Source organism: Geotrypetes seraphini, chromosome 2, assembly GCF_902459505.1.
Source record: "Geotrypetes seraphini chromosome 2, aGeoSer1.1, whole genome shotgun sequence".
Classification (NCBI taxonomy): Eukaryota; Metazoa; Chordata; class Amphibia; order Gymnophiona; family Dermophiidae; genus Geotrypetes; species Geotrypetes seraphini.
Window position 1 is genome coordinate 277,402,413 of NC_047085.1, and position 26,218 is coordinate 277,428,630.

At 45.5% G+C, this 26,218-nt stretch overlaps 1 protein-coding gene across 4 annotated transcripts in view; it reads right to left on the minus strand.

Annotated features, from left to right (window-relative positions):
* Positions 1–26,218, minus strand: part of MTRR (5-methyltetrahydrofolate-homocysteine methyltransferase reductase) — a 221,547-nt gene that overhangs the window by 169,575 nt on the left and 25,754 nt on the right. For all 4 annotated transcript variants that reach the window (XM_033929722.1, XM_033929724.1, XM_033929721.1 and 1 more), the window contains one exon: positions 3,320–3,437. In XM_033929722.1, the coding sequence (XP_033785613.1) occupies positions 3,320–3,437 (118 nt within the window). The remainder of the gene's footprint in view (positions 1–3,319; positions 3,438–26,218) is intronic.

Below are 26,218 nucleotides of genomic sequence, written 5' to 3' on the forward strand. Positions count from 1 at the left end.
CTATCAGGCTGCTTCTCCTGGGATCCTCTCTGACGGCTCTCAGTGCCATCACAGGTCTCTCCACCAGTCGCCACCGGCCTCATTGCTGATCAGTCACCTGACCCCTCCGACTTGGACTCTTGCAAGCTCTTCCTGCTGTCCGTGGGGCCACCACCAGTCCCTCACTCTCATCCCCTGGATCCTTCTTCACCAATCCCACTGCCGGTTGTCAAGCCTGTGCCACTTTCTCGACTTCAAGCTCTACCGGGCTCACTGGCTACTTCTCAGTTCTTTCCTGTGGACCCTCCCATCACCAGGCTTCCACAACAGGTCCAGATCTCTCTGCCGGTGTATAGGTTCCCACAGACCCTCCCACCACCAGGCTTTCTACAACTGCACCAGTCCCTTCTGTCAGGAATGGTCAGCCTTGCCACCCTACCAGAACTGGTAAGCAGTGGCTTCAAGGTTTAACGTGAGTTAGGCCAGCATTCCTCCTTCAAAGGGCCGCCCAGCTCCTGATGGAGCTTCTTGTCTTATGAGCTCTCTGTGCTGGGAACTGTTATTTTCAGCATCACAATCCACTCAGGGTGAGTGGACAGCTCCAAGCAGAACTTGCAGCTCTACGGAGATTAGCTCTTCACTCAGGCTCAATGAGCTCCACTGCTTGGGATCCCTCCTCTGATTTAGATACAACCTGATATTTTTCACCTGGAACAAGTCATCTAATTTAGCTGGAATCTGTACCTCCAGGTATTTATTAGAGCTTCCGACCCATCAAAACAGATAGTTTACCTTCATTTGCGCAAGTTCTTTCTCCAGTAAATTGATATTTTGTAATCTTCACCTCCTCCTTCCCCAAAACGTAACCAAGTTTCCAAGTTTTATTAAACTTTGTTATAATGCCTAATCTAACTTCAAAGCGGTGTACATCCGAAGGTTAAAAAAATACATATATTTATAAATGCAAAACACTTATGTGGGGGAACTGGCAGCCGCAGCCACTAAAGTTATCACAGCAGGGTGATCCTTTGCTGCGATAAGCTTAGCGGCCACATCTACTTACAGTGTAGGCCAGCATTTTGCTGGCCTACATTGTATGTGTCTCCCGCTGGACTAGGGAGATGCATACGGCATCTAGGTTCGCCTAAGGCTAATTCCAGGTAAACTACGCCCAAAACTCACCTTAGGCGAACTTAGGCGGGCATGCGGGCCTCCCTAGGCTCCCAGAAGCACCACCAATGTAAGCGGCCTGCCTCGGGAGCTTTTTTTTTTTTTTTAAATGTGCATCCCTATTGGCTGGAGGCCTACCTCTGCCTACAATTGGAACACCGTTTGCAGAATCTGGGCCTTAGTTGTCATACAAAGACGAACAGACAAACAGGAACATGAAGGAAATGGTAGAATTATATTGTTTAAAATAAAAGCACAAAAGGGAAGAACCCCCTAATATCTGGATTATCCTTTATATGCTGGGCCAAAGGCTCCATAATAAGTGCAAATAAGAAAGGGGGGGGTGAGAGAGCAACTCTGCCTAGTGCTTATTAAATCATATGGCTTGAACACAACTAGGGCAGTATATTATATAATTTGCCCAAGTGAGCTTTATTACATTGGTCAAAGAAGAAGAGCCATCAAATAGCAGAACATTTGAGCTGCATCAGACACAAGCAAACTCAAGCATTGTTAGTTGAACATTGGATGCAGAAGGGACATCAAGAAAATTATCTTAGGTTTGTGGTTTTGTTGGGTGCCTGTTTTAAACACGGTGGTGATGTTTCCCTATGGCTGCTACATAAAGAGCAATGGTTTATTCATTTCTGGGGGCTTTGATCCAAAAGGTTTAAATACAGAAATCAAATGGGTTTAGTTTTGGGGCTATCAGCTGATACAGTGTCTACCTGTTATTGAGAAAGTCAATTAGATTGTGGAATGTTGAATATGTGTCAGTATGTTTTAATTTTACCCATGTATAGTTGGTAATGCCCCGATATAGCTTGCACGTTCATGCGTCATCACGTTCTGCTTAACCGTCCAGATATCCGGAGTAAGATTTAAACGGCAGTCTGGGTGGTTCAAATAGCCACGCTGGTGAAAAATATTTTCTATTTAGTAAGTAATAATCTTTAATGATTATCATTGGGGGGCCCTGTATATTTGATCTTCCCTTAGGTGGGGTGGAGCAAGTTCTTTATATAGTTTAGATATGTTTATAAGAGTGTTTGGAGCTTGATTTATTTTTTTTGGGGGGGGCTGCTGAATGTTTATTACAAGTGATACATTACAGTTTCAGATACTATACCAGAAATGTCACAAATTTATAGGAGGTTATTCATTCATTTATTTTGCTATTTTATTGTAGTGTCACAACACTTTGCAACTCCTCCTGAAGATGCCTATATGGGTAGAGAGGATCAAATAGAGATTACACTAATGAATGAGAACAGGGTGTGAATGGAGAGTTTTTCCTGCAGAGCCACTTGGATCTTCAATAAGTATTATTTATGAGTAGAGCTGTAGCAACAAATGACCACACATTTACAGATAAGTGCTTCAGTTCCAGTTATTTGCATCAATAATATCATTTCAAAGTGAAATCTGTCTAATATAAAGGAACACTGAAGTGTGGTGATGGTCCCTAATTGATTCTTTTGCGGCTCAATTTCAGGAGAATTGGGTTCTGAACATTGCATACACTTATAAATTTATATAATATTATTTATTGTGGAATTATTTTATATTTTTGATGTGATTTATTGAATAGCATCTGTGGCACAAGCATCATACAAAAGAATTATATCAACAAATTACTGCTTTGAGAAAACATTGCTGGGGCAGTTCTATAAATTATATAGGAACCAGCAATATTCACTGCTGTGGTTCATACCACAACTAGGCTAGATGGACCCCAAAAATAGCAGTCCAAACTTTCCCTGGTTACGGCAGTAAAAATAGGTTATAACTATGGGGTCCTTTTATCAAGCTGCGGCAGGAGTTTAACACGCGTAATACTGCACATTAAACCGCCTGCTGCGCTAGCCACTAACGCCTGCATTGAGCAGACGTTAGTTTTTTAGCCGGCCGCAAGGGGTTAGCATGTGATGAAATGGCCAACGCGCTAACCCTGCTAGCGTGGCTTGATAAAAGGACCCCTATATAATTTCCAAGACCCAGATATTCAATGCCAGTGCCCGGACATAGCCCAATATTGAATATCTTTGTCTCTTTTAACCAGCACCAGTAGTACTTTAAAAAAAACAAACCAAACACTCACTGCCACCAGCTGAATACTGACCTGTTAAATTCTAAAAATCAGAAGTAGTGCAAGTAATGGTGCTCTTACCCCACACAATCATCTGCATATCCCGTACTGTAGAAATGCTGGGCACCCAGTTCTTGAAGTCTTTTGTCAATTATCTTCCCACCATTACAGAAAAATGTGTACTCAGAATCCCCAAGAGCTGAAAATACAATACAGATCATGTATCTTTGTTATCTTAGTAAAAATCATATAAGAATATAATAATTACCATACTGGGACAGACCGAAGGTCCATCAAGCTCAGTATCCTGTTTCCAACAGTGGTCAACCCAGATCCCAAGTACCTAGCTAGATTTCAGGTAGTAAAACAGATTTTAGGAATAAGCAGCAGATTTCCCCAAGCCATCCAATTATCCAAAAACCAATTATCCTATATATCCTATATATACTAAGATGGATAGGCAAATGGCTGGAGTACAGAAGGCAGAGAGTGGGCATAAATGGGAAATTCTCAGACTGGGAGAATGTGACTAGAGTGTGCCCCAGGGCTCGGTACTTGGGCTCATCTTATTTAATATCTTCATCAATGACCTGGCGAATGGAACATCCAGTGAGATCATCAAGTTTGCAGATGACACAAAGCTATGCCGGGCAATCAAATCACAGGACAGCGAGGAACTCCAAAGCGACTTGAGCCGATTGGAGTATTTGGCAGATAAATGGCAGATGAAGTTTAATGTGGAAAAATGCAAAGTGATGCACTTAGGCAGAAAAAATAAGGAACAGAAGTATAGTATGTCAGGTGCAACTCTGGGAAAAACCGAACAGGAAAGGGACCTGGGCATATTAATCGAAAGGACCCTGAAGCCGTCGGCGCAATGCGTGGCGGCAGCGAAGAAAGCAAATAGAATGCTAGGCATGATAAAGAAAGAAATCACAAGTAGATCGGAGAAAATAATAATGCCGCTTTATAGAGCGATGGTCAGACCACACTTGGAATACTGCATCCAACATTGGTCTCCATACCTAAAGAAGGATATAAAAATACTTGAGAGGGTGCAGAGACGAGCAACGAAGCTAATAAAGGGCATGGAGAACTTGGAATATGAGGAATGACTTAAGAGACTGGGATTGTTCGCCCTTGAGAAGAGGAGACTACGAAGGGATATGATCGAGACTTTCAAATTACTGAAAGGAATCGACAAAATAGAGCAGGAAAAAAAATTATTTACAATGTCCAATGTGACACGGACAAGAGGACATGGACTGAAGCTAAGGGGGGACAAGTTCAGGACAAATATCAGGAAGTTCTGCTTCACGCAATGAGTGGTGGACACCTGGAATGCTCTCCCAGAAGAGGTAATTGCGGAATCCACCGTTCTAGGATTTAAGGATAAGTTAGATGTACATCTCCTTATGAGTGGCATAAGGTGACATAGGTAAGGGTAAGCTAGATGCACATCTCCTTATGAGAAGTTTAGAGTGATATGGGGACTAAAACTATGCCAGGGTACACCTGGCGGGGCCTCAACGTGTGCGGATCGCCAGACTTGATGGACCTAGGGTCTGTTCCGGAGATGGCACTTCTTATGTTCAAACCTTTTTTAAACCATGCTAAGCTAACTGATTTCACCACATTCTCTGGCAATGAATTCCAAGAGTTTAATTACACGTCATGTGAAGAAATATTTTCTCCAGTTTGTTTTAAATCTACTACTTAGTAGCTTCAATACCCTTACTGCCTAAATGCCAAGCACATCCCAGATCTGCCCATACCTCTCCCACATCCATACCCCTCTAACAGTTGTGCACTAAGGCTATAGAATGCCAACTAAGTGCAAATTAATATCAATCAGCAACAGTTATAGCCTATTGATTGTTAACATATAGCAGCTAATTTAGCAATTAAGTTACACACATAACTGGCAGTATTCTGCAACCTATGCATGCAATATTATGTGCTATTCAAAAAATGTACACATAAGATTATAGAATTGGGGGGGTGAGAGATTTAATAGTAAAATTTAAAAAAAAACATTAAAATTAAAATGTGCCCTTTTCTTGAAAGTCTGAGTAATAAAAACCCAGGCAAAGGATACTCCAAAACTGGGTGTCATAGCAGAGAAAAGTGAGATCACATCTGACCAGGAAAAATAATTTCCAAGTATTGGATGAAGGGGAAATTTACTTATTTGTTAATTTCCTTTCCTTTGTTCTGCCAGTCCAGCCGAGTAGATTGACCCCATGCCAGTAAAAGGAGCCAAATAAAAATAGCTCAGAGCTGACTTTGCTCCCCTTATAACTTGAGACTGATGCTGCCTTCAGCTCCTCAGTATCTTATGTCAAAGCTAAAACAACTGAACAAAATTGTTATGTTTCCAGTTTCCAATTCACCATCAAAGCCAAACCTGACGCAGTCAAAAATATCATTTCATGGTAACTAATCTAGGAATGAGATAATACCATACACCAAGGGGCTCATAATCAAAAGAGAAAAACATCCAAAAACCAGCCTAAGTCGGCACTTGGACAAACATTTTTCAAGTACTGTACGTCCAAGTGCCGATACTAAAAACGGGTTTTGGACGTATTTCTAAATGATCTAGGCCTTTATAGTGCCACTGAATGATAAGTGGGTCTAGGGGATTCTAGAGGTGGTTTGGGGGGGGGCTCACCGGAATCTATAAGGGAGCTGTAGGGAAGAGAAGACATGGCACCCTTTTTGTGAAGTTCACAGCAGTGCCCTGTAAGGTTTTTAGGTGCTATGTCTGGGTGTGCAGTCCATCACTTTGCAGACTCCTTCCACGTCCAACAGGGCTTGTTCTAGGCATTTTGGACTTGGACAAAAAGTTGGACGGAAATGTGGTATAAAGATGGACGCTTTAGAGGCTTGGAAGATCAGATTGGCAGGACGTATAATTAGACAATTTTCTAGACAAAAAAAATTTTGGACGTATTTTTCGAAAATGTGTCCTAGGCTCTCTTTTACTTTGGACGACTTGCGAGTTGGATGCAAATGGACTTAGACATCCCTTTCGATTATGCCCCTCCATTGGTACAACTACCTTCAGAGTTGATTACAACATACTCCCTGTTAGCTTTCTGAATCAGTAACTTCCATGGACAAATTTCAAGTTCAAATCTGCATCTCTTGGGGGGAGGCTGGATTTTTGTGAATGCAGAATATGTTTATATTAACTCATAAGAACTGCAATACTGGTCAGACCTAAGCTGCTTGAGGGTCATGTGTGTGGTGTGTCACATATGTGAAATACCACATGTGTCAAAATGTAAAAAAAGATTGAACATTAGCAGTATTTAGAAAGCAAAAAAACTGTGCAGATTATTCCAAATGTATACTCTAGATCAAGGGTGTCAAACTCAGGCCCGTGAGCCAAATTTGGCCCGCAGGGTAATTAAATTTGGCCCGCAATTTGGCCCGCTGTTCCTTCCCTCCCTCCATCCCGGCTTCCCCGGTATCCTCTTCAAAGCAGCCTGCCTTTTAAAAAATCAAACTCTGACCCCACTGGTCCCTTGCTAGTAGGAGTATGGGTCTCTATTCACTTCCTAGGGGTGCCATGAAACTTTATTCCCGCCTATACTTCTACACCAGGGCGCCCTCCCACCCGAAGGCCTGCATGTTTTCCTCCGGCTTCCCAGACTCACCTTCAAAGCAGCCTGCATAGGATCGCCGGTCGGCTGTAGCGTTCCTAGTAGGCTGCTGTCGGTCTCCACAGCATGTTCCCTCTGCCGAGGTCAGAGGAGAGGCGGGACTGCGGCAGAGGGAACGAGCTGCGGAGGCTGACAGCAGCCTGCTAGGAATGCTACAGCCGACCGGCGATCCTATGCAGGCTGCTTTGGAAGTGAGACTGGGAAGCCAGAGGAAAATATGTTGGCCTTCAGGTGTGGGGGGGGGGGGAGGCCCTGGTGTAGAAGTACAGGAAGGAACAAAGTTGCATGGCACCCCCAGGAAGCGAATAGAGATATGTACTCCTACTAGCAAAGGACCAGTGGGGTCTGAGTCTGATTTTTAAAAAGAGAGAGCAAGCTTGTTTAAGACTGAAAAAAATGAGCAGTATCAAAAGTAGTGCTAAGCCACCTTGATAGTCTAGGGAGCACCAAGCCATGGTTAGGTGGGTAGGAACAAACCAGCCAGGGCAGGCCTACCACATGGTCAGGCAGCAACCTTTTCCTTTTCCCAGTTTGCAATGGGATATTTCCTTGGTTAGAAATGGTGCAGGGAGACGTGGAAGAGACTAATTTAAGGGCTGCCAGTCCTGATTGAGCAGCCCTCAGGACTTCCATCCTGAGGAACTTAGCCCTGGTATAGAAGTATATGGAGGGAGGGAGGGGGTCCAAACAGATGTGCTTATTTCGGACTGAGGGTTTGGGGGAGGGGAAGAGATAATGGGAATAAAACCTGAGGAGAGGAATTGAGATGGTGGACAATGGGATGGAGGGAGGGAAGGAACAGAAAGGGAGAGAAATTGGACACAAGGGATGGTGTGGAGGGGGGATAGAGATACTGGATAGGAGGGTAGTTGGGAAGAGAAAGGGAGAGATGGTGGACCTTGGGGTGATGGGGAAGGAGGGAGAGATGCTGGATGAAAGGGTAGTTGAGCAAAGGAGAGATGGTGGATCTGGAGATGGTGGGGTTCTAGGGATGGAGACGAAAAAAAGGAAAGATGCTAGACCTCCGGTGGAGGGAAGGAAAATGGAAAAGAAGGACAGAGATGGAAGATGGATGGTCAGCACAGAGAAAGAAGGAAATTACAAATGGGCAGGAGACCATGGCAAGCGAGTTATCAGAAGACAACCAGAGCCTGGGACCAACATTATTTGAATAATGACCAGATAACAAAAGGTAGAAAAAATAGTTTTATTTTCTGTTTTGTGATTACAATATGTCAGATTTGAAATATGTATCCTGCCAGAGTTGGTGTTAGACAGCAAGCGTAAACTAGGCCCTAAAAGAGAGAGGAAAAGTCTTTTTTACTTATTTTGGTTATATCACAGAGCTGGCATGGGGTGAGAGGTTATAACCCTATACTTATACTAAGGGCTCCTTTTACTAAGCTGCACTAGCGGTTTTAGCGTGCACTACATGCTAACTCCTCCACAGAGCTGGCATTAGTATTTTCCACATAGCGCGGGGGTTAGCACGCGCTAATCTTCAGTGCGTGCTAAAAACGCTAATGCACCTTAGTAAAAGGAGCCCCAAGACTAAGGGGTCCTTTTATTAAGGGGCGCATTTAGCATGTGCTAATCTTTAGCATGCACTAAATCAGATAGCGTACCTTAATAAAAGGACCTCTAAGTATCTTAATAAAAAATTTGGCCCGCGACTTACTCTATGTTTTAGATTTCGGCCCCTTATGTGATTGAGCTTGACACCCCTGCTCTAGATGCACTTAATATGATATGGACCAGTCACTTAATACTTCTTTGCCCACTGCTTTGAATGTGTAACCACAAAAAGGTGGTATACAAGTCCCATTCCCCCCTCCCTCCTTAATAACTTTCTATATTTCTACATCAGTTTTTGTCTAAAGTGAGTTTTAGAAATAGTATGACAGAGGCAAAACCAGTAATCTCTGTGAGATGGGAGGTTCTGGGTGGGGAAGAGCCTTATTACCCAAAGGCCCAGTTCTTGCACCACACCAACAAAAATTGGAAAGATCAAGAAGGCTAGTTAGTCTTCATAGGTAGAGCAGTGTCCTTGTCTCTACTGCACCTCTTCTCTGAGCACTTCAACATGGGTATACAGGTCTAGAGTGTCTACAATTTAGATGCAGGTGCCCTGAGAATCACTGTGGCTTTCTCCACCAAATCTTAGTAGCGCTTGGGTGCATCCCAACTAGTCTGGACTAGTCTGATATGCACTATAAGGAAGGTGAAATTTGGACTTACCTATTAATTCCCCTTTCTTGAGTTCTGATAGAACATCCAGATAGCTGTGTTTAAAAAAAGGTCTGAACAAATTCCTGGAGCTAAAGCCTATAGAGGATTATTAAGGTAGACCTGGGGAATGGCACTGCTTAACCCTGGGGGTAAGAAGCACAGAATATTATGACTTTTTAGGATGTTGTTAGGTACTTGTGATCTGGATTGACCATTGCTAGAAATAGGAAATTAGGCTATGGACCTTTGTGCTGACCCAGTATGGCAATTCTTATATTCTTACAGAAGACATGGCAGTTTGACAGATTTATGAAGATAAAAGAGAATATGCTGTAGCCCACTCTGAAGGTAGTCATACCCTTGTTGTATGGTATTATCTCATTTCTAGGTTAGCTACCATGAAATTATATTTTTGACTGCATCAGGTTTGGCTTTGATGGTGAACTGGAAATTTAAAACAAACAATTCAGTTGTCTTAGATCTGACATAGAATACTGAGGAGCTGAAGGCAGCATCAGCCTCCTCAAAGAGCGGTGATATCAGCTCAGAGCTATTGTTATCTACCTCAGAAGAAAAGTTTTCAAAACATTTTTGTTTTATTTTTCAATATTGTTCCCTGATAGCTACATACATTTCATCCATTTTTCCTGTAATGACGTTAACCCCTTTGAAAATAATTATTCTGTCTGACCTTCAAACTAGGACATCACAGATTCCTCAAAGTCTTCATCACTTGAAAACCGCTGTCCACGGAGAGATTTCTTCAAAATTCAGAACAGGAAATAATCTGAGGGAGCCATTCTCGGATGACAGCCTATGATTATTATGACATGTGTACCGGTGTATTGTCGTGAAAAAGCAGCATGCTTTCTATGAGTTCTCCTCATCTTTTCTCCTTGATTAACTCCCACAAAGCAATCATTGTATTCATGCATCGCTCCCCATTTATGGTTGTCTTGTGTGGCATGAACTCCAGCAGGAAAAGTCCTTCATTATCCCAGAGGACAGTTGCCATGATTTTGCCTGAAAATTTTTCTGGCTTGAACTTTTTTGGGGTGGAGTATGACTTGTTCCTCCACTGCATTGACTCTATGAGTATTTTGGAATCAGGATCTCTGTGATAGACCCAAATCTCATCTCCAGTCACCAAACGATGAAAAAAATTCACTTAGTCTTCACGGAACATCTCCAAGTTCTCCTGACAGCACTGAAGCCTCATGGCCTTCTGGCATGGCAAAAGCATTCTTATAACCCATTTTGCACTAACCTTGAACATGTCCAAATTTTCATGAATTATTTTCAAATTGTATCTACCAAGATGCCTATTTCTTCAGCTATTCGGGAAACCTTAATTTGTCTGTCTGATAAAATTAAATCCTTGACTTTCTTGCATGTTTCTGTGAAAGTTGCTTCCATAGGTTGTCCAGTTTGAGGGTCATCTTCAAAGGACTCTCTACCCCACTTAAACTGTTTGTTCCAAAATTTTACTTTGTAGGATGATGGGTTAGACTCACTATAATGCGTTCATGGAATCTCTTTTCATTTTTTCTCTTTTTTTCTGAGAAATGTTATCACTGAACAGTGCTCTAAATCTAGAAGTTTTTTTACTTGATTCATATGAGGACTCTCCTGACATACTGTCTCTTGGAATGTTAGACTCACACTGAGCCACAACTGTGCATGAGTAAACATGAGACATGTCACAATACGTATAAAGTGTTCTCCCCAGGGCTTTTTAGCTGGGCGGTCCGCCCAGCTAATTTAGATTACCGCCCAGCTGTCATCTATCAGGAATCCTGCTGTTACCGCCGCTCAACATAAAAAAAATTCCCCCAAAAAACCATCTCTCACCGGCTTGGAGATGCGAACTCATGCTTCGGGGCTCTAAGGTGTGCGTGCCGGCTTCCCTCCGAAACCGGAAGTTACTCCGGGGGGGGGGGGAAGAGAAGGGAAGCCAGCACGCACATCTTAGATCCCCGAAGCATGAGTTCGCTACGGGCTAAGGCAGGAGACAGGCAGAAAACTGGTTAACGACGGATGGAAACTTACAACTTGCTTTGGACCTTTCTCGCTGCCGGGTCCTGCCTACTTTCTGTTTCCGCGAAGGCAGGACCCGGCAACGAGGAAGGCCCAAAGCAAGTTGTAAGTTTCCATCTGTCAGTGACCTATGCCTAATGAAGCAAAAATAGTCACGGCGCAAGGGAAGCCTCCCCTTATCTCGCTTGGAAACTTCATCGCAGCGCAGGATGCCTATGGTGCAGGACAGGACACTGAACAAATAAGACCTTGCACTCTCTACCACACTGTCCTTCGCAACCTTGCTGGTTATCGCAGGATATACAATGGCTACCCGACGCAGATCTTCTACCGTAACGGGGTCCCTTTCTTCGTTGGTAGGAAATTGGTGATCAATGGCAAGCATGTGCCCACTTTTGACACCCTCCTGTCAGAGTTGACTGCCAGGCCACACCTACGTCGTAGCGAACAAGGAATCTCCGGGAGCTCGAGTAGGTGACGTCATTGTGCGAGGGGGATTGCCGGTAGTAGAAGTTAGGTGGACTGGTCTGGCCTTGTACGTTATAGGGGTGTGAGTGACATATGACTGATTACTAGGTTTGAAAGGGCCAAAATTAATTTGTGAATATGTTTTGATATTATTTTATATTTAGTAATTTGTTACTGGAAAAAATGTGCAGGTACAGTAGTCCTGTGGTATTTTTTCCCCCTAGGATTTGAAGTTACTGTAAAGTTATTTAAAGTTTGTTTAGCTCTTGTTAGAATAGTAATTGTGAATCATTTCTAACCAAAATTTGTATGTCTACTCAGTAAACAGGGATGTTCAAGATGCTGAGTGCACAAAAAAAAAAAAAAAAAAGAGGGAGAGAAAACTTAATAAATGGTGAACTTGTGTCATATGAATATAAAGAAGTGAAAAAGCTAATATAAGGGGCCTGTATGCAAAAACTTAAATAGCTATGTGTAGAAAATAGCTCGGTTTGCATCTTGGAGATAAGGTTTTTTAAAATTGAAAATGCAAAATTATGCCAAAATTTCTGGGATGTGGTCATTCGTCCTCCTTCCTCCCAGAAGGTCTACCATCTCTCCTCCCATACTAGGTCCAGTCAGTGGAATGCTTTTTTGTTTGGGGGGCCCAAAAGCACTGCCCAGGCTCCACCCAGCCGCCATACTAATAATAGTACTAGTTGTAAATGCCATTTCTTCCATTCATTTTTCACATACACACAATATAATCTTATTAATAATACATAATGGTAACCACAAAATTAAACTACACAAACCACACTCTTTTACCCCTCCCTACCTTGCACAGCATTTCTTACTCTCTCCTCCACCCCCATGTGCAAAGTCCACCATCTCTCTCTCATTCCTTCCCTTGCTGCAAAGGGAGTGAGGAATAAAAGATAAAGGGATCCAGGGTATATCGCTCCAACTCCTTCTACTGCCACATCCAACATTTCTCCCTCTCTCATCCCCCCCAGACTGTGTGCAGCATCTTTTGCCCCTGCCCACCAGCCCCATGTCCAACATTTCTCCTTCTATTACCCCTCTCCAGAACCATGTGACATCTCTTCCTCAATTCCCTCCACCACCAGGTCCAACATTCTTCCCTCTTGCATCTGTCCTACTGTTCCCTCTCCAACACCACATCCAACATTTCTCCCTCTCATCTCTCTCTACCTTACTCCTCTCCCACCAACATGTCCAACAATTCTCTTCCTATGCCCAACATTCTCCTCTTTCTTTCCTTTCCCAATGTACACTATTTCTTTTCCTCACACCAATGCTCAACAATTTTCCCTTTCTATTCCCTCCTCCACCTCAGCATCTCTTTCCTTCTATCCTTCCATCCTATGTTCCAAGTTCATACCCCTTCCCTCCCTTCCTTCTGTATCCCTCCCTTCCTTCTGTATCCCAAGTTTGTGCCCCCTCCCTCCTTCCTTACTGACATTTTCTCTGCGTACAGTGTGCTTTGTGTTTTTTAAAATTTTATCGTTGGTTGATCATTTTGACTTGGTCATTTTAAAAGTAGCTCGCAAGCCAAAAAAGTGTGGGAACCCCTGCTGTAGAGCCATTTCTTGTATGACTGGATGAACTATATTTATCTTTTTTTTGGTAGTTGTTTAAATTCATGCAGAAATAAATGGCTAGATTGAACCTAATGACTTCATTAACGTCTTTCCCTTTTTTAAACCTCTATACCATTTGAAAGAGGGCAAATATCTAATTATTCCCTTCTAGAATTGGATACTTCTTAAATTTAGTAAAAATATTCTGGCACAAGTGTCAAACCTTAAAAAAGGAAGTCATATTGAGCATTGGAAAATAATAATAAACTAATAAAAAATAGTACACATTTAGGGCTCCTTTTACTAAGTTGTGATAGTGGTTTTAGCGTGCGCAGAATTACCATGTGCACTAGATGCTAACACCAGCATTGAGCTGGCTTTAGTTTTCCCGCTTAGCGTGGGGGTTTGTGTGCGCTAAAAATGTTAGCGCACCTTAGTAAAAGAGGGGGTTAATTTTCCCCATCCCACCCCACCCCACCACTTTTTCATGCCACCCAGCTGGAAAAAATTTCTGGGGAGAACACTGCATATGCATAGACTTGTTTCAACACACTTGCTGCTTTCTTTCATATTCAGGTAGATAAATTATTATACACCCCTCTTATCTGGATCCATTTATTGACCCATGGTCATAATCCACTCATCCAGACTGGACCAGTAGAACAAAGGAAGGGAAATTAACAGGTAAATCTAAATTTCCCTTTCATCCAATGCTACCTGGTCAGATGTGATCTCCCTTATCTCTACCATGACACCCAGTCTTGGAGTATCCCTTGCTTGCCCTTGAAGAAGTAAGAATATACATCAGAAGGTGGGGGACGTAGCAGAGAGCAGGCTCTGGGTTTGGCAGTAGACAACTTAAGTGCATTGGTCGTGACTTCTGCACAAAATGCAGGTTTGAAGGGCTGGTATCAGCGGGAAATATCAGTCAGTGGGTTGGGGGAGAGGGACTGAGAGAGTGGAGCAGTGCCAGTATGGAGGGAAGGAAGAGAGTGATGTCAGGGCAGAGCTTAGTCTACTTGGGTAATTTTAAAGGAAAGGGTATTTCTGTGTTCAGTACTCTCCCTCCTCTAAGAGTAATGGAATGAGGATTTCTCTCTTTTGATGGTAAAAAAGTCAGTCGATGTAGACAGCTAACTTGAGACACGGGTAGCACAAGGGGGGAGAGACTAAAGCTATCAGAGATCCAGGATATTGAATCTGAGAAATTCTGACAGTGTCACAATCCTATCCCTAAAGTGCCTCTTGCACCAGGGCAGGAGCTAATTAAACCTGTCCCAGGGATTCAGAGGGCTAACCACGGGGATAGGATTGTGACCAAGCCTAAGGGAAATCCTAGCTTGCCCTTTAATTCAGTCGGGGCTGATCTCCAGGGAGGAGAGGAGGAGGTTGAGAACAGCTTACAACAGCCCCAGAGAGATCTTCCTCCCCCTGGCTTCTCCCAGCTGAAGGGAATGATTAGGCTCCCAAAGTCAGCTAGGGGAAATCGGCAGAAAGCTCCACCCCCTCCAAGGGCAGGTCAGATTCCCCTGTGTACTTTAGAGACTGCTCTGAAAAGGAGGGGGGCAGTCTATCCAGGGCCAGCCCTGGAAAGGGTCTCTCCTGTTGAAGGTGTTCCTGAGTCTCTGGGAAATGCAGGAGCTTGACACAGACCCTTTGGCCAACCAGCCACCCAGTGAGGAGGCTATGGAGTTTGGAGAAACTTTCAGTCTGCCTGAAGAAGTGCAAATGGAAATCAGCTAAGTGGCAGGGCTGGGAGTTGTACAGTGTATAAACCTCCTGGGTTTGGGTTTGCACTGTGTGTGGAAAGGGTGTTTGATTCCTGTATGCCTTTGAAGGACTTGTGCTGGCTGTACCTGTCCTGCTTGGGAGAAGCAGGAAGAAGAAAAAAAAAAAAAAAAAAAAACGTTTTTCCTTTTTTCTTTATTTTGCAAATGTAATGGTGTCAGCTATAGTTAAGCTGGCTGGGGCTGTCAGATGGTGAAAGTCTTGAGGGAAGGCAGATTGGGGAGAATCCACTGTACATCAGGTTGGGTTAGTGGGGCCATTAGTGGCAAGTCTGAATATCAGATTATTTAATTAGTGGATTCGCTGACTTCCTTCCCCTCCCCCAGCAGCTCCTGTTGAGCTGGCTGGGAAACAAGCCAGAAGGAGTTTAAGGCTTGTGCATTTGGTTCTTTTGGAGCAACGCTGTGCTTATGGACTTGGTGTGCCACTAAAGAGAACTGGTGAATGTTTTTCTTTTTGATTGAAGATTTATTTTTGTGATTACTTACCTGACTAAAGGTCCCCGGTTGGTCTCTTTTGTTTGGGCCATCCTAGCGTGAGTTTTCTGTTATAAAGGATTGTGTTATAAGACTGTGAGAGTGTCACTCTATTGGAGAATGCACCTTAATCATACCACCTAATAAAGGGGAAATTTATGGATTAAGGAAGTGACTGTTTTTTTGTCTGTTTGATTTGCTGACAAGACCGTGCATATTATCCAGCAGGACCTCCCTCCGGCTAGGGAGGCACGTCGGAGCAGCGCATATGTGAGCGTGGCCGGGCCAGCGTGAAACCACAGGTACCGGCTCCGCTACAAAGTGGTGTCAGAAGTGGGATAGTACGCCTCCTGCTGGACATGCAGTGAACTTTTGGGAAAAAAAAAAAAATTTAATATAGTTGGAAAAAAAAAAAAAGTTTTTGGACTTTTGACTAATTTGTTTTTTTAGCTTGTTATTTTAGTTTGTTGTATTGGTTCCAGTCCGGGAGGAGCGGAATTCCGGAAGTCTTCCGACCGGGTGTGCAGAGGAAGCAAGTGTCCCGGGTGACCCAGCTGCGCCAGTGGGGAACCAGAATCGGAAGAGGACCAAGGAGACCGCGGGCCTATATAAGAGGACAAAAACGCAGACAAGCGACTGGGGGCCAAGGAGGCCTACAAACCAAAGGCACCGACTCACCTAGCCCTCTGGTAAGGTACTTGTCCAGGGGTGGGTGAGGGAGTTGGGCTACCCAGTTGTTTGGTACCGCACTTGGGTTTGTCTTTTGTGTTTACTTTGTTCCAGTCTCCGGGACGATGAACCAGGAGCAGCTATTGAGGTTCCTCGCGGAGGAGCGGCAGAAGCAAGGCAAGAACCTGCAGGCGGTTCTAAAAGCAAACCAGGACTTATGGGACCGCAGCCAGAAACAGGCCAGACAACAGCATGACGAACTGGTCAGGGCGATGGGTGAGCAGACCAAGCTGCTAACTCAGCTGCTACAGGGCTCATCTACAAGCGCAGCTGGTGGGCCACCGGGACCGGTAGGGGGAACATATCTGGACCTTGCCGGGTCAGGGAAGGATACCTCCTTACAGTACCCTGAAAGAAGTGGGGAACAGGCCCGGGGGGATAAGAGTATGGGATCCCAGGGGCAGATCCCCAGGACAGGGCGGTCCAAGCAGGGGGAGACCTTAGGATACCCCAAGACTAAGGAGGCAGGACAAAAAGAAGCCCTCAGATGCTATAACTGTGGCAAAGTAGGACATACACAGCGATACTGTAGGGTCACCAGGGACCTCCTAGTAACCCGGGGGCCCGAGGCCAAGATCCCGGAGGAATACCGAGTGGTGGTATCGGTGAGCGGAAAAGAGATCCTGGCTCTAGTGGATACAGGGGCCGAGGTATCTGTAATGTCAGGGCAACTGTGGGAAGAGCTGGATAAAGGCCGGAATGCGGGGATGAGGAAGGTGCCCATCACCTGTATTCATGGGGAGGCCCAGGAATACCCACTGAGACCCCTGAGTATAAAGTATAAGAGTAGGAAGATCCGCATGGCAGTGGCAGTCCTGAATTCTACCCCTTACCCATTAATTTTGGGAAGGGACTGGATTGCGCTAGCGGGAACAGGGAGGTCTGCAAGAATTCAGAGCCCGGAGAAATGGGTGTTGGGAAGCCGGGTGGGGGGAAATTCACTCGCCTCTCCGGAGGAGAGACGAAGATCCTGGGCACCGAAACCTAAGAGTTGGAGGCCAACTATTCGATGGGCCCCACTCTCGGAGAAGGCTAGGGCACCCACTCGGGCTTACCCGAAGGCCGCAGGTTATGACCTGTATGCGGCCCAGGAACAGGTGGTACCCGCTAAGGGACGGTCTTTAGTGAAAACAGATATTCAGGTATCGCCTCCCCCAGGTGCATATCTTCGCGTAGCACCACGATCTGGGTTAGCACTCGCTCAGTCAATTGATGTAGCTGCCGGGGTGATAGACCCAGATTTCAGGGGAAACGTAGCGGTACTTCTCGTAAACCAGGGAAATTCAGAGTACCGGGTACAGATGGGTGATCGAATAGCCCAGTTGTTATGTGAGAGAATTTGGCACCCCGACATGGTGCAGTGGTCCCGTCTCCCGGAGACAGATAGAGGAGAACGGGGGTTTGGCTCTACAGGGGTAGGAATACCAGAAATCAGTCCCCAGACGGAAGCTCTAAATAATCCGATGGGGGATATGAAAGCTACTACCCTGGCCGAACTTAAGGCTGAGGTACATAAGATAAAGGAAGGCCTAGCCTCTGCTCGCCAGGACTGGGAAACAGGATTGAAGTCATGTACAGAAGCCAGTTTCCAGTCCTGGAAAGTTCCTATAGACCCGGAACAGGGAAGGTCTAGGGAACAGGTTCTTACCCAGTGCCAACAAGAGTCTGAGAAACTGACCCGCTTAATGGAACAAGTCACCGCACAGCTCAAGGTAGTTCAGGGGCAGATAAAAGAGGGGCAAGCCCAGCAACAAGCTGTGCAGCACAGCGTTAAAGAAATAAAAAACGCGTGCGGAGAACTGACTAATAGAACGGGGAAGGCAGAAAGCTGGGTGGTGAAACAGCAGGCACAAGAGGAACAGCTGGAACAACATGCCCAGCATTTCCAGAAAGTCTTGGATACCTTTAAGGGGATGGATCAGGATATGGGTGAATTGAGGGAACAAATTGCCCAACTGGGAAATGAGGATTTAGGGGGTTTAACAGAGGTCATAGCGGCCCTAGCCCAGAGGGTAGATGGGTTGGAAAGTCCTAAGGATCCTGGTAGTGGAGCATCGGGAGGACGGGAGGAGACAACCCTATTAAGATGGCCAGAAGATTTTGAGGACACAGATCCGCCTCCCCTAAGTCAGGAAAAGAGGGTTAAGAAACCCTGGAAGCGCTATTAAGAATTGCCCATCCTGATCCAAAATAATGTAGGATCAGGGATAAAGTCTCAGGATAGGCATCCCTTAAAGGTGAGGGTATGTCACAATCCTATCCCTAAAGTGCCTCTTGCACCAGGGCAGGAGCTAATTAAACCTGTCCCAGGGATTCAGAGGGCTAACCACGGGGATAGGATTGTGACCAAGCCTAAGGGAAATCCTAGCTTGCCCTTTAATTCAGTCGGGGCTGATCTCCAGGGAGGAGAGGAGGAGGTTGAGAACAGCTTACAACAGCCCCAGAGAGATCTTCCTCCCCCTGGCTTCTCCCAGCTGAAGGGAATGATTAGGCTCCCAAAGTCAGCTAGGGGAAATCGGCAGAAAGCTCCACCCCCTCCAAGGGCAGGTCAGATTCCCCTGTGTACTTTAGAGACTGCTCTGAAAAGGAGGGAGGCAGTCTATCCAGGGCCAGCCCTGGAAAGGGTCTCTCCTGTTGAAGGTGTTCCTGAGTCTCGGGACTGGGAAATGCAGGAGCTTGACACAGACCCTTTGGCCAACCAGCTACCCAGTGAGGAGGCTATGGAGTTTGGAGAAACTTTCAGTCTGCTTGAAGAAGTGCAAATGGAAATCAGCTAAGTGGCAGGGCTGGGAGTTGTACAGTGTATAAACCTCCTGGGTTTGGGTTTGCACTGTGTGTGGAAAGGGTGTTTGATTCCTGTATGCCTTTGAAGGACTTGTGCTGGCTGTACCTGTCCTGCTTGGGAGAAGCAGGAAGAAGAAAAAAAAAAAAAAAAAAACGTTTTTTCCTTTTTTCTTTATTTTGCAAATGTAATGGTGTCAGCTATAGTTAAGCTGGCTGGGGCTGTCAGATGGTGAAAGTCTTGAGGGAAGGCAGATTGGGGAGAATCCACTGTACATCAGGTTGGATTAGTGGGGCCATTAGTGGCAAGTCTGAATATCAGATTATTTAATTAGTGGATTCGCTGACTTCCTTCCCCTCCCCCAGCAGCTCCTGTTGAGCTGGCTGGGAAACAAGCCAGAAGGAGTTTAAGGCTTGTGCATTTGGTTCTTTTGGAGCAACGCTGTGCTTATGGACTTGGTGTGCCACTAAAGAGAACTGGTGAATGTTTTTCTTTTTGATTGAAGATTTATTTTTGTGATTACTTACCTGACTAAAGGTCCCCGGTTGGTCTCTTTTGTTTGGGCCATCCTAGCGTGAGTTTTCTGTTATAAAGGATTGTGTTATAAGACTGTGAGAGTGTCACTCTATTGGAGAATGCACCTTAATCATACCACCTAATAAAGGGGAAATTTATGGATTAAGGAAGTGACTGTTTTTTTGTCTGTTTGATTTGCTGACAAGACCGTGCATATTATCCAGCAGGACCTCCCTCCGGCTAGGGAGGCACGTCGGAGCAGCGCATATGTGAGCGTGGCCGGGCCAGCGTGAAACCACAGGTACCGGCTCCGCTACAACAGTAACCCTTGGAAGGAACGACCCTGTGTATGTATGCAGGCACTACCTGAGAAGAGGTTTGGCGTTCTGCATGGGAATCCCAAAAAGCAGGTAGACTCAAAGCACATTTTCAGCTCAAAACCATGTGGTTCACTGCAGCAGCTAACACCATCTCCTGAAACCTATACTAAGAGTGAAGGAAAGGTCTCCTAAGTTGTGTCCAGCCACCCAATGACAAGACGCAAAGTGTTGTTATAAAGGAGCACAGCGAATACACAGCAGCTTGCAACAAAGAGGGGTTCACCCCAACCAAACTAAATGACCATGACTACCTTCCTAAGGAAAGAAGGAAACTGCGTAGTAGTATTGCTCATGGCCTCTGAATTTGGAACAACCAGAATCAATACTGGGGGAATATGAAGAGAAAAAGGGCTTCCCTTAAGTACTTCCAGCCAATCTCTAGATGTAAGAAGTACAGAATATTATGTTTTTTTAGGATACTGTGATTCTACCTGCCCTTGAACTGAATAACTGGTATGCAGCCCTGGAAGTGGAGGAGATGAGAGCATCCCAGGGAGAGGAAGGACCAAAGATTAAAATCCCCAAAGTTGCTGAATCTTTGCCCACTAGGAGGCAAAAGGTAGGTTGCTGATTCCCTTCTGAGGGGTATAGAGACATCCATCTTCATATCAGATAAAGATGTCCCAGGGAGTGTGCTGTTTGCCTGGTGCCCAAATCCAAGATGCTAATGAGAGACTTAACAAGCCTAATGACCATTATGTTGCTCATCCATGTTGGCACTAATGATACTGCTTGGCTTTGTGGCTCTGGGAAAAAAAGTGAAGCAGTCAGGTGTTGTTCTCATCTATCCTCCCTGTTAAGGGTAAAGAGAAACTTGCATCCTGAAGATGAATTTATGGCTGCACGGATGGTGTCACCAACAGCATTTTGGATTCCTGGACCATGGGGTGATTTTCCAAGGGCTGCTGAGCAGGCTTGGTGTGCCTCTATCAAAGAAGGAAAGAAGTGTTTTCAACAGTAGACTGGCTAACCTACTGAAGGCGGCTTTAAACTAGAAAGGCTGGAGAAGGGTAATCAAAGCCCCCAGGTAAGTGAATCATTAAATACCTTTATATAAATTAGAAAAAGGGGCAATGTCTGGAATGCAGTTTATATGAATGCTTGAAGTATGGAAAACAAGGTTCTGGATCTTGAAGCTATGATGGACGAGGCTGAGTTGGATTTAGAAGCTATCAAAGAGACGTGGTTCATGGAGAACCATGACTGAGATATAGTTATACTGGGCTATAATCTGTTCAGGAAAGACAGGCAGGAAGTAAAGGAGAAGATGCAAATAGAAGAAAAGATAGCCGACAAAGTAAACCAAGGGACAAAACATTTTTTAGATATATTAGTAATAGTGATCCACCCTGCACTGACCCTCGGCCAATGAGGGAGCCCTGATCAAGTCATCCAAGTAAGGGTGTGCCTGAAGACCCATTTTCCGTAATTAAGCTGCCATGACCACCATCACCTTGATGAAGGTACAGGGTGCCATTGTCAAGCCAAAAGGCAGAGCCGAGAACTGTAATGATTTCCAAAACATGAAACCACATGGTGGGCTGGAAATATCAGAATGTACAAGTAAGCTTTGGTGAGATCCGGAGAGGTAAGTAACCCTCCCGTGGCCACTGCTGCAATAACCAATCGCACTGTATCCATGCAAAAGTGTGGAACTTTGAGAGCTGCATTAACATGCTGAAGATCCAGAATAGGCCTCCGATCTTCAGAGACTTTCTTTGGTATCTGCCTGAGCCTGAGCCTGAGTGGTCAAGTGGTACCGGCTCTATAGCTTGAGCGCTTTGTCCGGCCAACCTGCGGGAGAGTCCATAAACCAATCCGTCGGAGGCTAGGCAAATTCCAGCTTATAGTCCGACCAAATAATGTCCAGGACCCACTGGTTGGATGAAATGTGAACCCAGGCAGTTAGGAATTCTGAGAGTCTGCCCCCCTATCTGTAGAGAGGCATCCTTGGCCTATCGTTATTGCGCCTTTTTGGCAGAGGATGCAGAATGAGAGGCAGAGGGCTGGGATCACCTATAGCTGGCATACCGTTGCCGGAAGCCCTGGGAAAATCTCTACAATGTGGCACTTACATACGGGATCGCTGGGAGCCATGAAAATTAGAGTGACCAGGACATCTAGAGGTCCTGGGTCTGCTATCAGGCAGCGTCTTAGGGTGACGGTCCACCACAGATTTCATGAGGTCATACAGGCTCTTGCCAAACAGTAACTGTCCCTTAAAGGGAAGTCTAACCAAAGTAGCCTTGGAAGTGGAATCACCAGCCCATTGTCTGATCCAGAGCATCCTGCAGGCAAAAATGGAGTAAGCCTACACTTTTGCCAAAACCCACATAAGGTCATACAATGCGTCAGCAACATAATCCGACCCAGCCAAAAGAAGTTGAGGAGGAGGATTCACAACCTCACTCTCCAGTATGTGCAGCTGAGAGATAGGTGCATGACAATGCCAAAGCAGCCTTTATGCCTAAAGCAGCTGTATCAAAGAGTCTCCACAAGACCATATTTACATGGCGATCCTGCATATCTTTAAGCACCACACCACATTCACTGGGAAGAGAGGTGCCATTAGTTACTTGCACAACCAGAAGCTGCTATCACTCCTGTGCCAGAGTATACAAGTGAGACATGGCCCACGCTATCTTAAGAGCATCTTCCGGAGAGTCATAATGCTCCGAGATTAAAACGCTCATATCAGGGTGCTAGGGGAAGGTAGCAGACTGTGAGCGCACAACACAAAGCCAGGAGGAAAAAGTGGATTGAGCCAGACGAGTGACTAAATTCAACTCTTACAAAGACTACTACTACTAAGGGGCACCGAGGGACCAATTTGTAGACCCGATCTGCAATCAAGAGAGGTCTGCTGTTTGCCAGGGGCCAGGATCCGGGATGTAACCGATAACCTGGACAGACTCATCAAACCTCAGGATCACTTCCCTATGATCCTCATCCACGTCGGAACCAACGACACTGCCAGGTGCACCCCGGGGAGCATACCTGAGGACTTCAGAGCCCTGGGAGAGAAGCTGAGGAGGATGGATGCGCAGGTGGTCTTCTCCTCGATCCTCCCAGTGAGGGGCAAGGGCAGTGCCAGGGAGGATCGAGTCCGGAGGGCGAACGACTGGCTGCAGGGATGGTGCAAGGAGATGAACTTTGGGTTCCTACACCACGGAGAGGCACTGCAAGGACTTCTGGGACCAGACGGGTTACACCTGACCAGGAGGGGGAAGAACGTCCTTGGACACCGTCTAGCCCACCTACTACACAGGGCTTTAAACTAGGTAAGTTGGGGGAGGGTACGGGCACAAACAACCCACATGACGAGCTAAGCTACCAATACTCTTTTGAGACTGAGCTAAGTAAATACTATATTTCTGGGACACATTACAATTTTGGGTCTAGGGGGAGGATACATAGCGATTCTGGGTCTAGACGGGGTACACATTATAATTCTGGGTCCAGAGAGAGTGCACACGTTGCAAATCGCACTAAAGGAGCTCGAGTAGCCCAAACGGGAATAGCCCCACAGAGTACACACATTACCGAGTCTGAGATAGGAGCACACTATAGTCATGGGGAGTCCGAGACAGGTTCAAGCTTTAGCTCTGGGTCTATGAAGTGTAAGAGACAGGCAAATAATGTTAGGGAGTGTAAGAGACATGCGAATAATGCTAATGGGGTCCTAGTTGATAAAGAGGGATCGTCCCCACTGAGATACAACAAATACACAACGTGGAGGGCTATGTACGTCAACGCCCACAGTCTGGGAAATAAGATCCTAGACTTAGAAACAGAAATGAGGAATGCTGACCTGGATGTAGTGGCGATATCTGAGACCTGGCTCACAGACTCCCACGGGTGGGACATGGTCATACCAGGTTACAACTTGCTTCGCCGGGACAGGGAGGGTAAAATGGGAGGAGGTGTAGCATTATATACTAAAGATGACATTAAGGTCACTAGAATCACGGATGTACAGTACACTGGGGAATCCCTTTGGGTAAATCTGGCCAGAGGGAAGGACAAATGCCTGTATCTTGGCGTAGTATACAGACCCCCAAGACATCAAGATGACCTAGATAAGGAATTAATCGGAGATATAGAGAATATCACCTTACGAGGTGACACAGTATTGGTAGGTGACTTCAACATGCCTGATGTGGATTGGGTCACACTTTCCTCTTCTTCCGGCAACAGCAGAAAGCTATTAAACTCTTTGAATGGAGCAAGACTCAGGCAACTGGTATCTGAACCAACAAGGGATCAGGCAATACTGGACCTAGTACTTACCAATGGGGAAAGTATCACAGAGGTCTCGGTGGGTGAAACTTTGGCCTCCAGTGACCACAATATGATATGGTTCAATATCAGGAAAGGTTTCACGAAATCTACATCAATGACCAAGGTTCTCAAATTCAAAGACACAAAATTCCAAGACATGGGAGACTTCGTTCACCAGGCGCTACAAAGCCAAGCAGACACCGACAGCGTGGAAGAAATGTGGTCAACTCTGAAAGCCACCATACAGGAAGCAACAAACCGCTATGTTAAATCAGTAAGCAAACGGAGTAGGAACAACAAGCCACAGTGGTTCTCTACGGAGATCTCGGACATCATCAAAGAGAAGAAAAAAGCATTCATCTCCTACAAACAATCAGGGACACAGGACTCTAGAGTAAAATATCTGGCCAAGTCAAGGGCCGTCAAAGCAGCAGTTAGGGAGGCCAAATTCCGCATGGAGGAGTCTCTAGCAAAGAACATCCAGAAAGGAGATAAATCTTTCTTCAGGTATATCAGTGACAGAAATAAGAACTCGGGAGGGATAGTACGTCTAAGAAAACCAGACGGAGACTATGTAGAAACGGACTCGGAAAAAGCCCAACTGTTAAATAAATACTTCTGCTCAGTCTTCACCCGCGAGGCGCCGGGAATCGGCCCTCAGCCACAGACAAGGGTTAAATCAGTTGACCCGTTTAGTAATTTCAAGTTTACACCCAGCAGCGTCTATTGCGAGCTGTCAAAAATCAAGGTCAACAAGGCAATGGGGCCTGACAACCTACACCCTAGGGTGCTCAGGGAGTTGGGTGATGTCCTAGCGGAACCGCTATCCGCGCTCTTCAATCTCTCCCTTAGTACAGGTAACGTCCCGATGGACTGGAAGACAGCTAACGTCATCCCACTCCACAAGAAAGGCTCCAAGATGGAGATGGCAAATTACAGACCAGTGAGTCTCACATCGATAGTGAGCAAACTAATGGAAACCCTAATCAAACACCAATTGGATAGAATCATGGACGAGGAGAAACTAAGGGATCCCCGCCAGCATGGATTTACTAAGGGGAGATCCTGCCAATCCAACCTGATCAGCTTCTTTGACTGGGTAACGAGGAAGCTGGATGCTGGTGAGTCCCTGGACATTGTCTACCTAGATTTCAGCAAAGCATTTGATAGCGTACCACACCGCAGGTTGCTAAGCAAGATGAGTTCTTTAGGTCTGGGCGACACATTGACAAATTGGGTTGGGAACTGGCTTGGAGGTAGGCTTCAGAGGGTAGTGGTGAATGGCACCCCCTCCGAAATGTCAGAGGTGATAAGTGGAGTGCCACAGGGCTCCGTCCTGGGCCCGATCTTGTTCAACATCTACATAGGAGACTTGACAGAAGGGCTCCGAGGAAGAATAACTTTATTCGCCGATGATGCCAAGCTAAGCAATGTAGTGAACAAGAGCACAACAGACAATAATTCAATGGCAGATGACATGATGCATGACCTACTTCTACTGGAGCACTGGTCTAGGTCCTGGCAACTCAGTTTCAATGCCAAAAAATGCAAAGTCATGCACCTGGGAAGCCGAAATCCACGCAAACTTTACACCCTAAATGGCGAGATCTTGACAAAAACTGAAGCAGAAAGAGACTTAGGAGTGATTGTCAGGGAAGACATGAAGTCTGCAAATCAAGTTGAGCAAGCTTCATCCAAAGCAAGGCAAATCATAGGTTGCATACGCAGGAGTTTCGTCAGCCGTAAACCGGAAGTCATTATGCCACTGTATAGATCCATGGTGAGACCGCACCTGGAGTACTGTGTACAATTTTGGAAGCCACATTACCGCAAGGATGTACTGAGACTGGAATCGGTCCAGAGAATGGCCACCAGGATGGTCTCGGGACTCAAGGAGCTCCCGTACGAGGAGCGGTTAGGGAAGTTGCAGCTCTACTCACTCGAGGAACGTAGAGAGAGGGGAGATATGATCGAGACATTCAAGTACCTCACGGGTCGCATCGAAGTAGAAGAGGATATCTTCTTTTTCAAGGGTCCCGC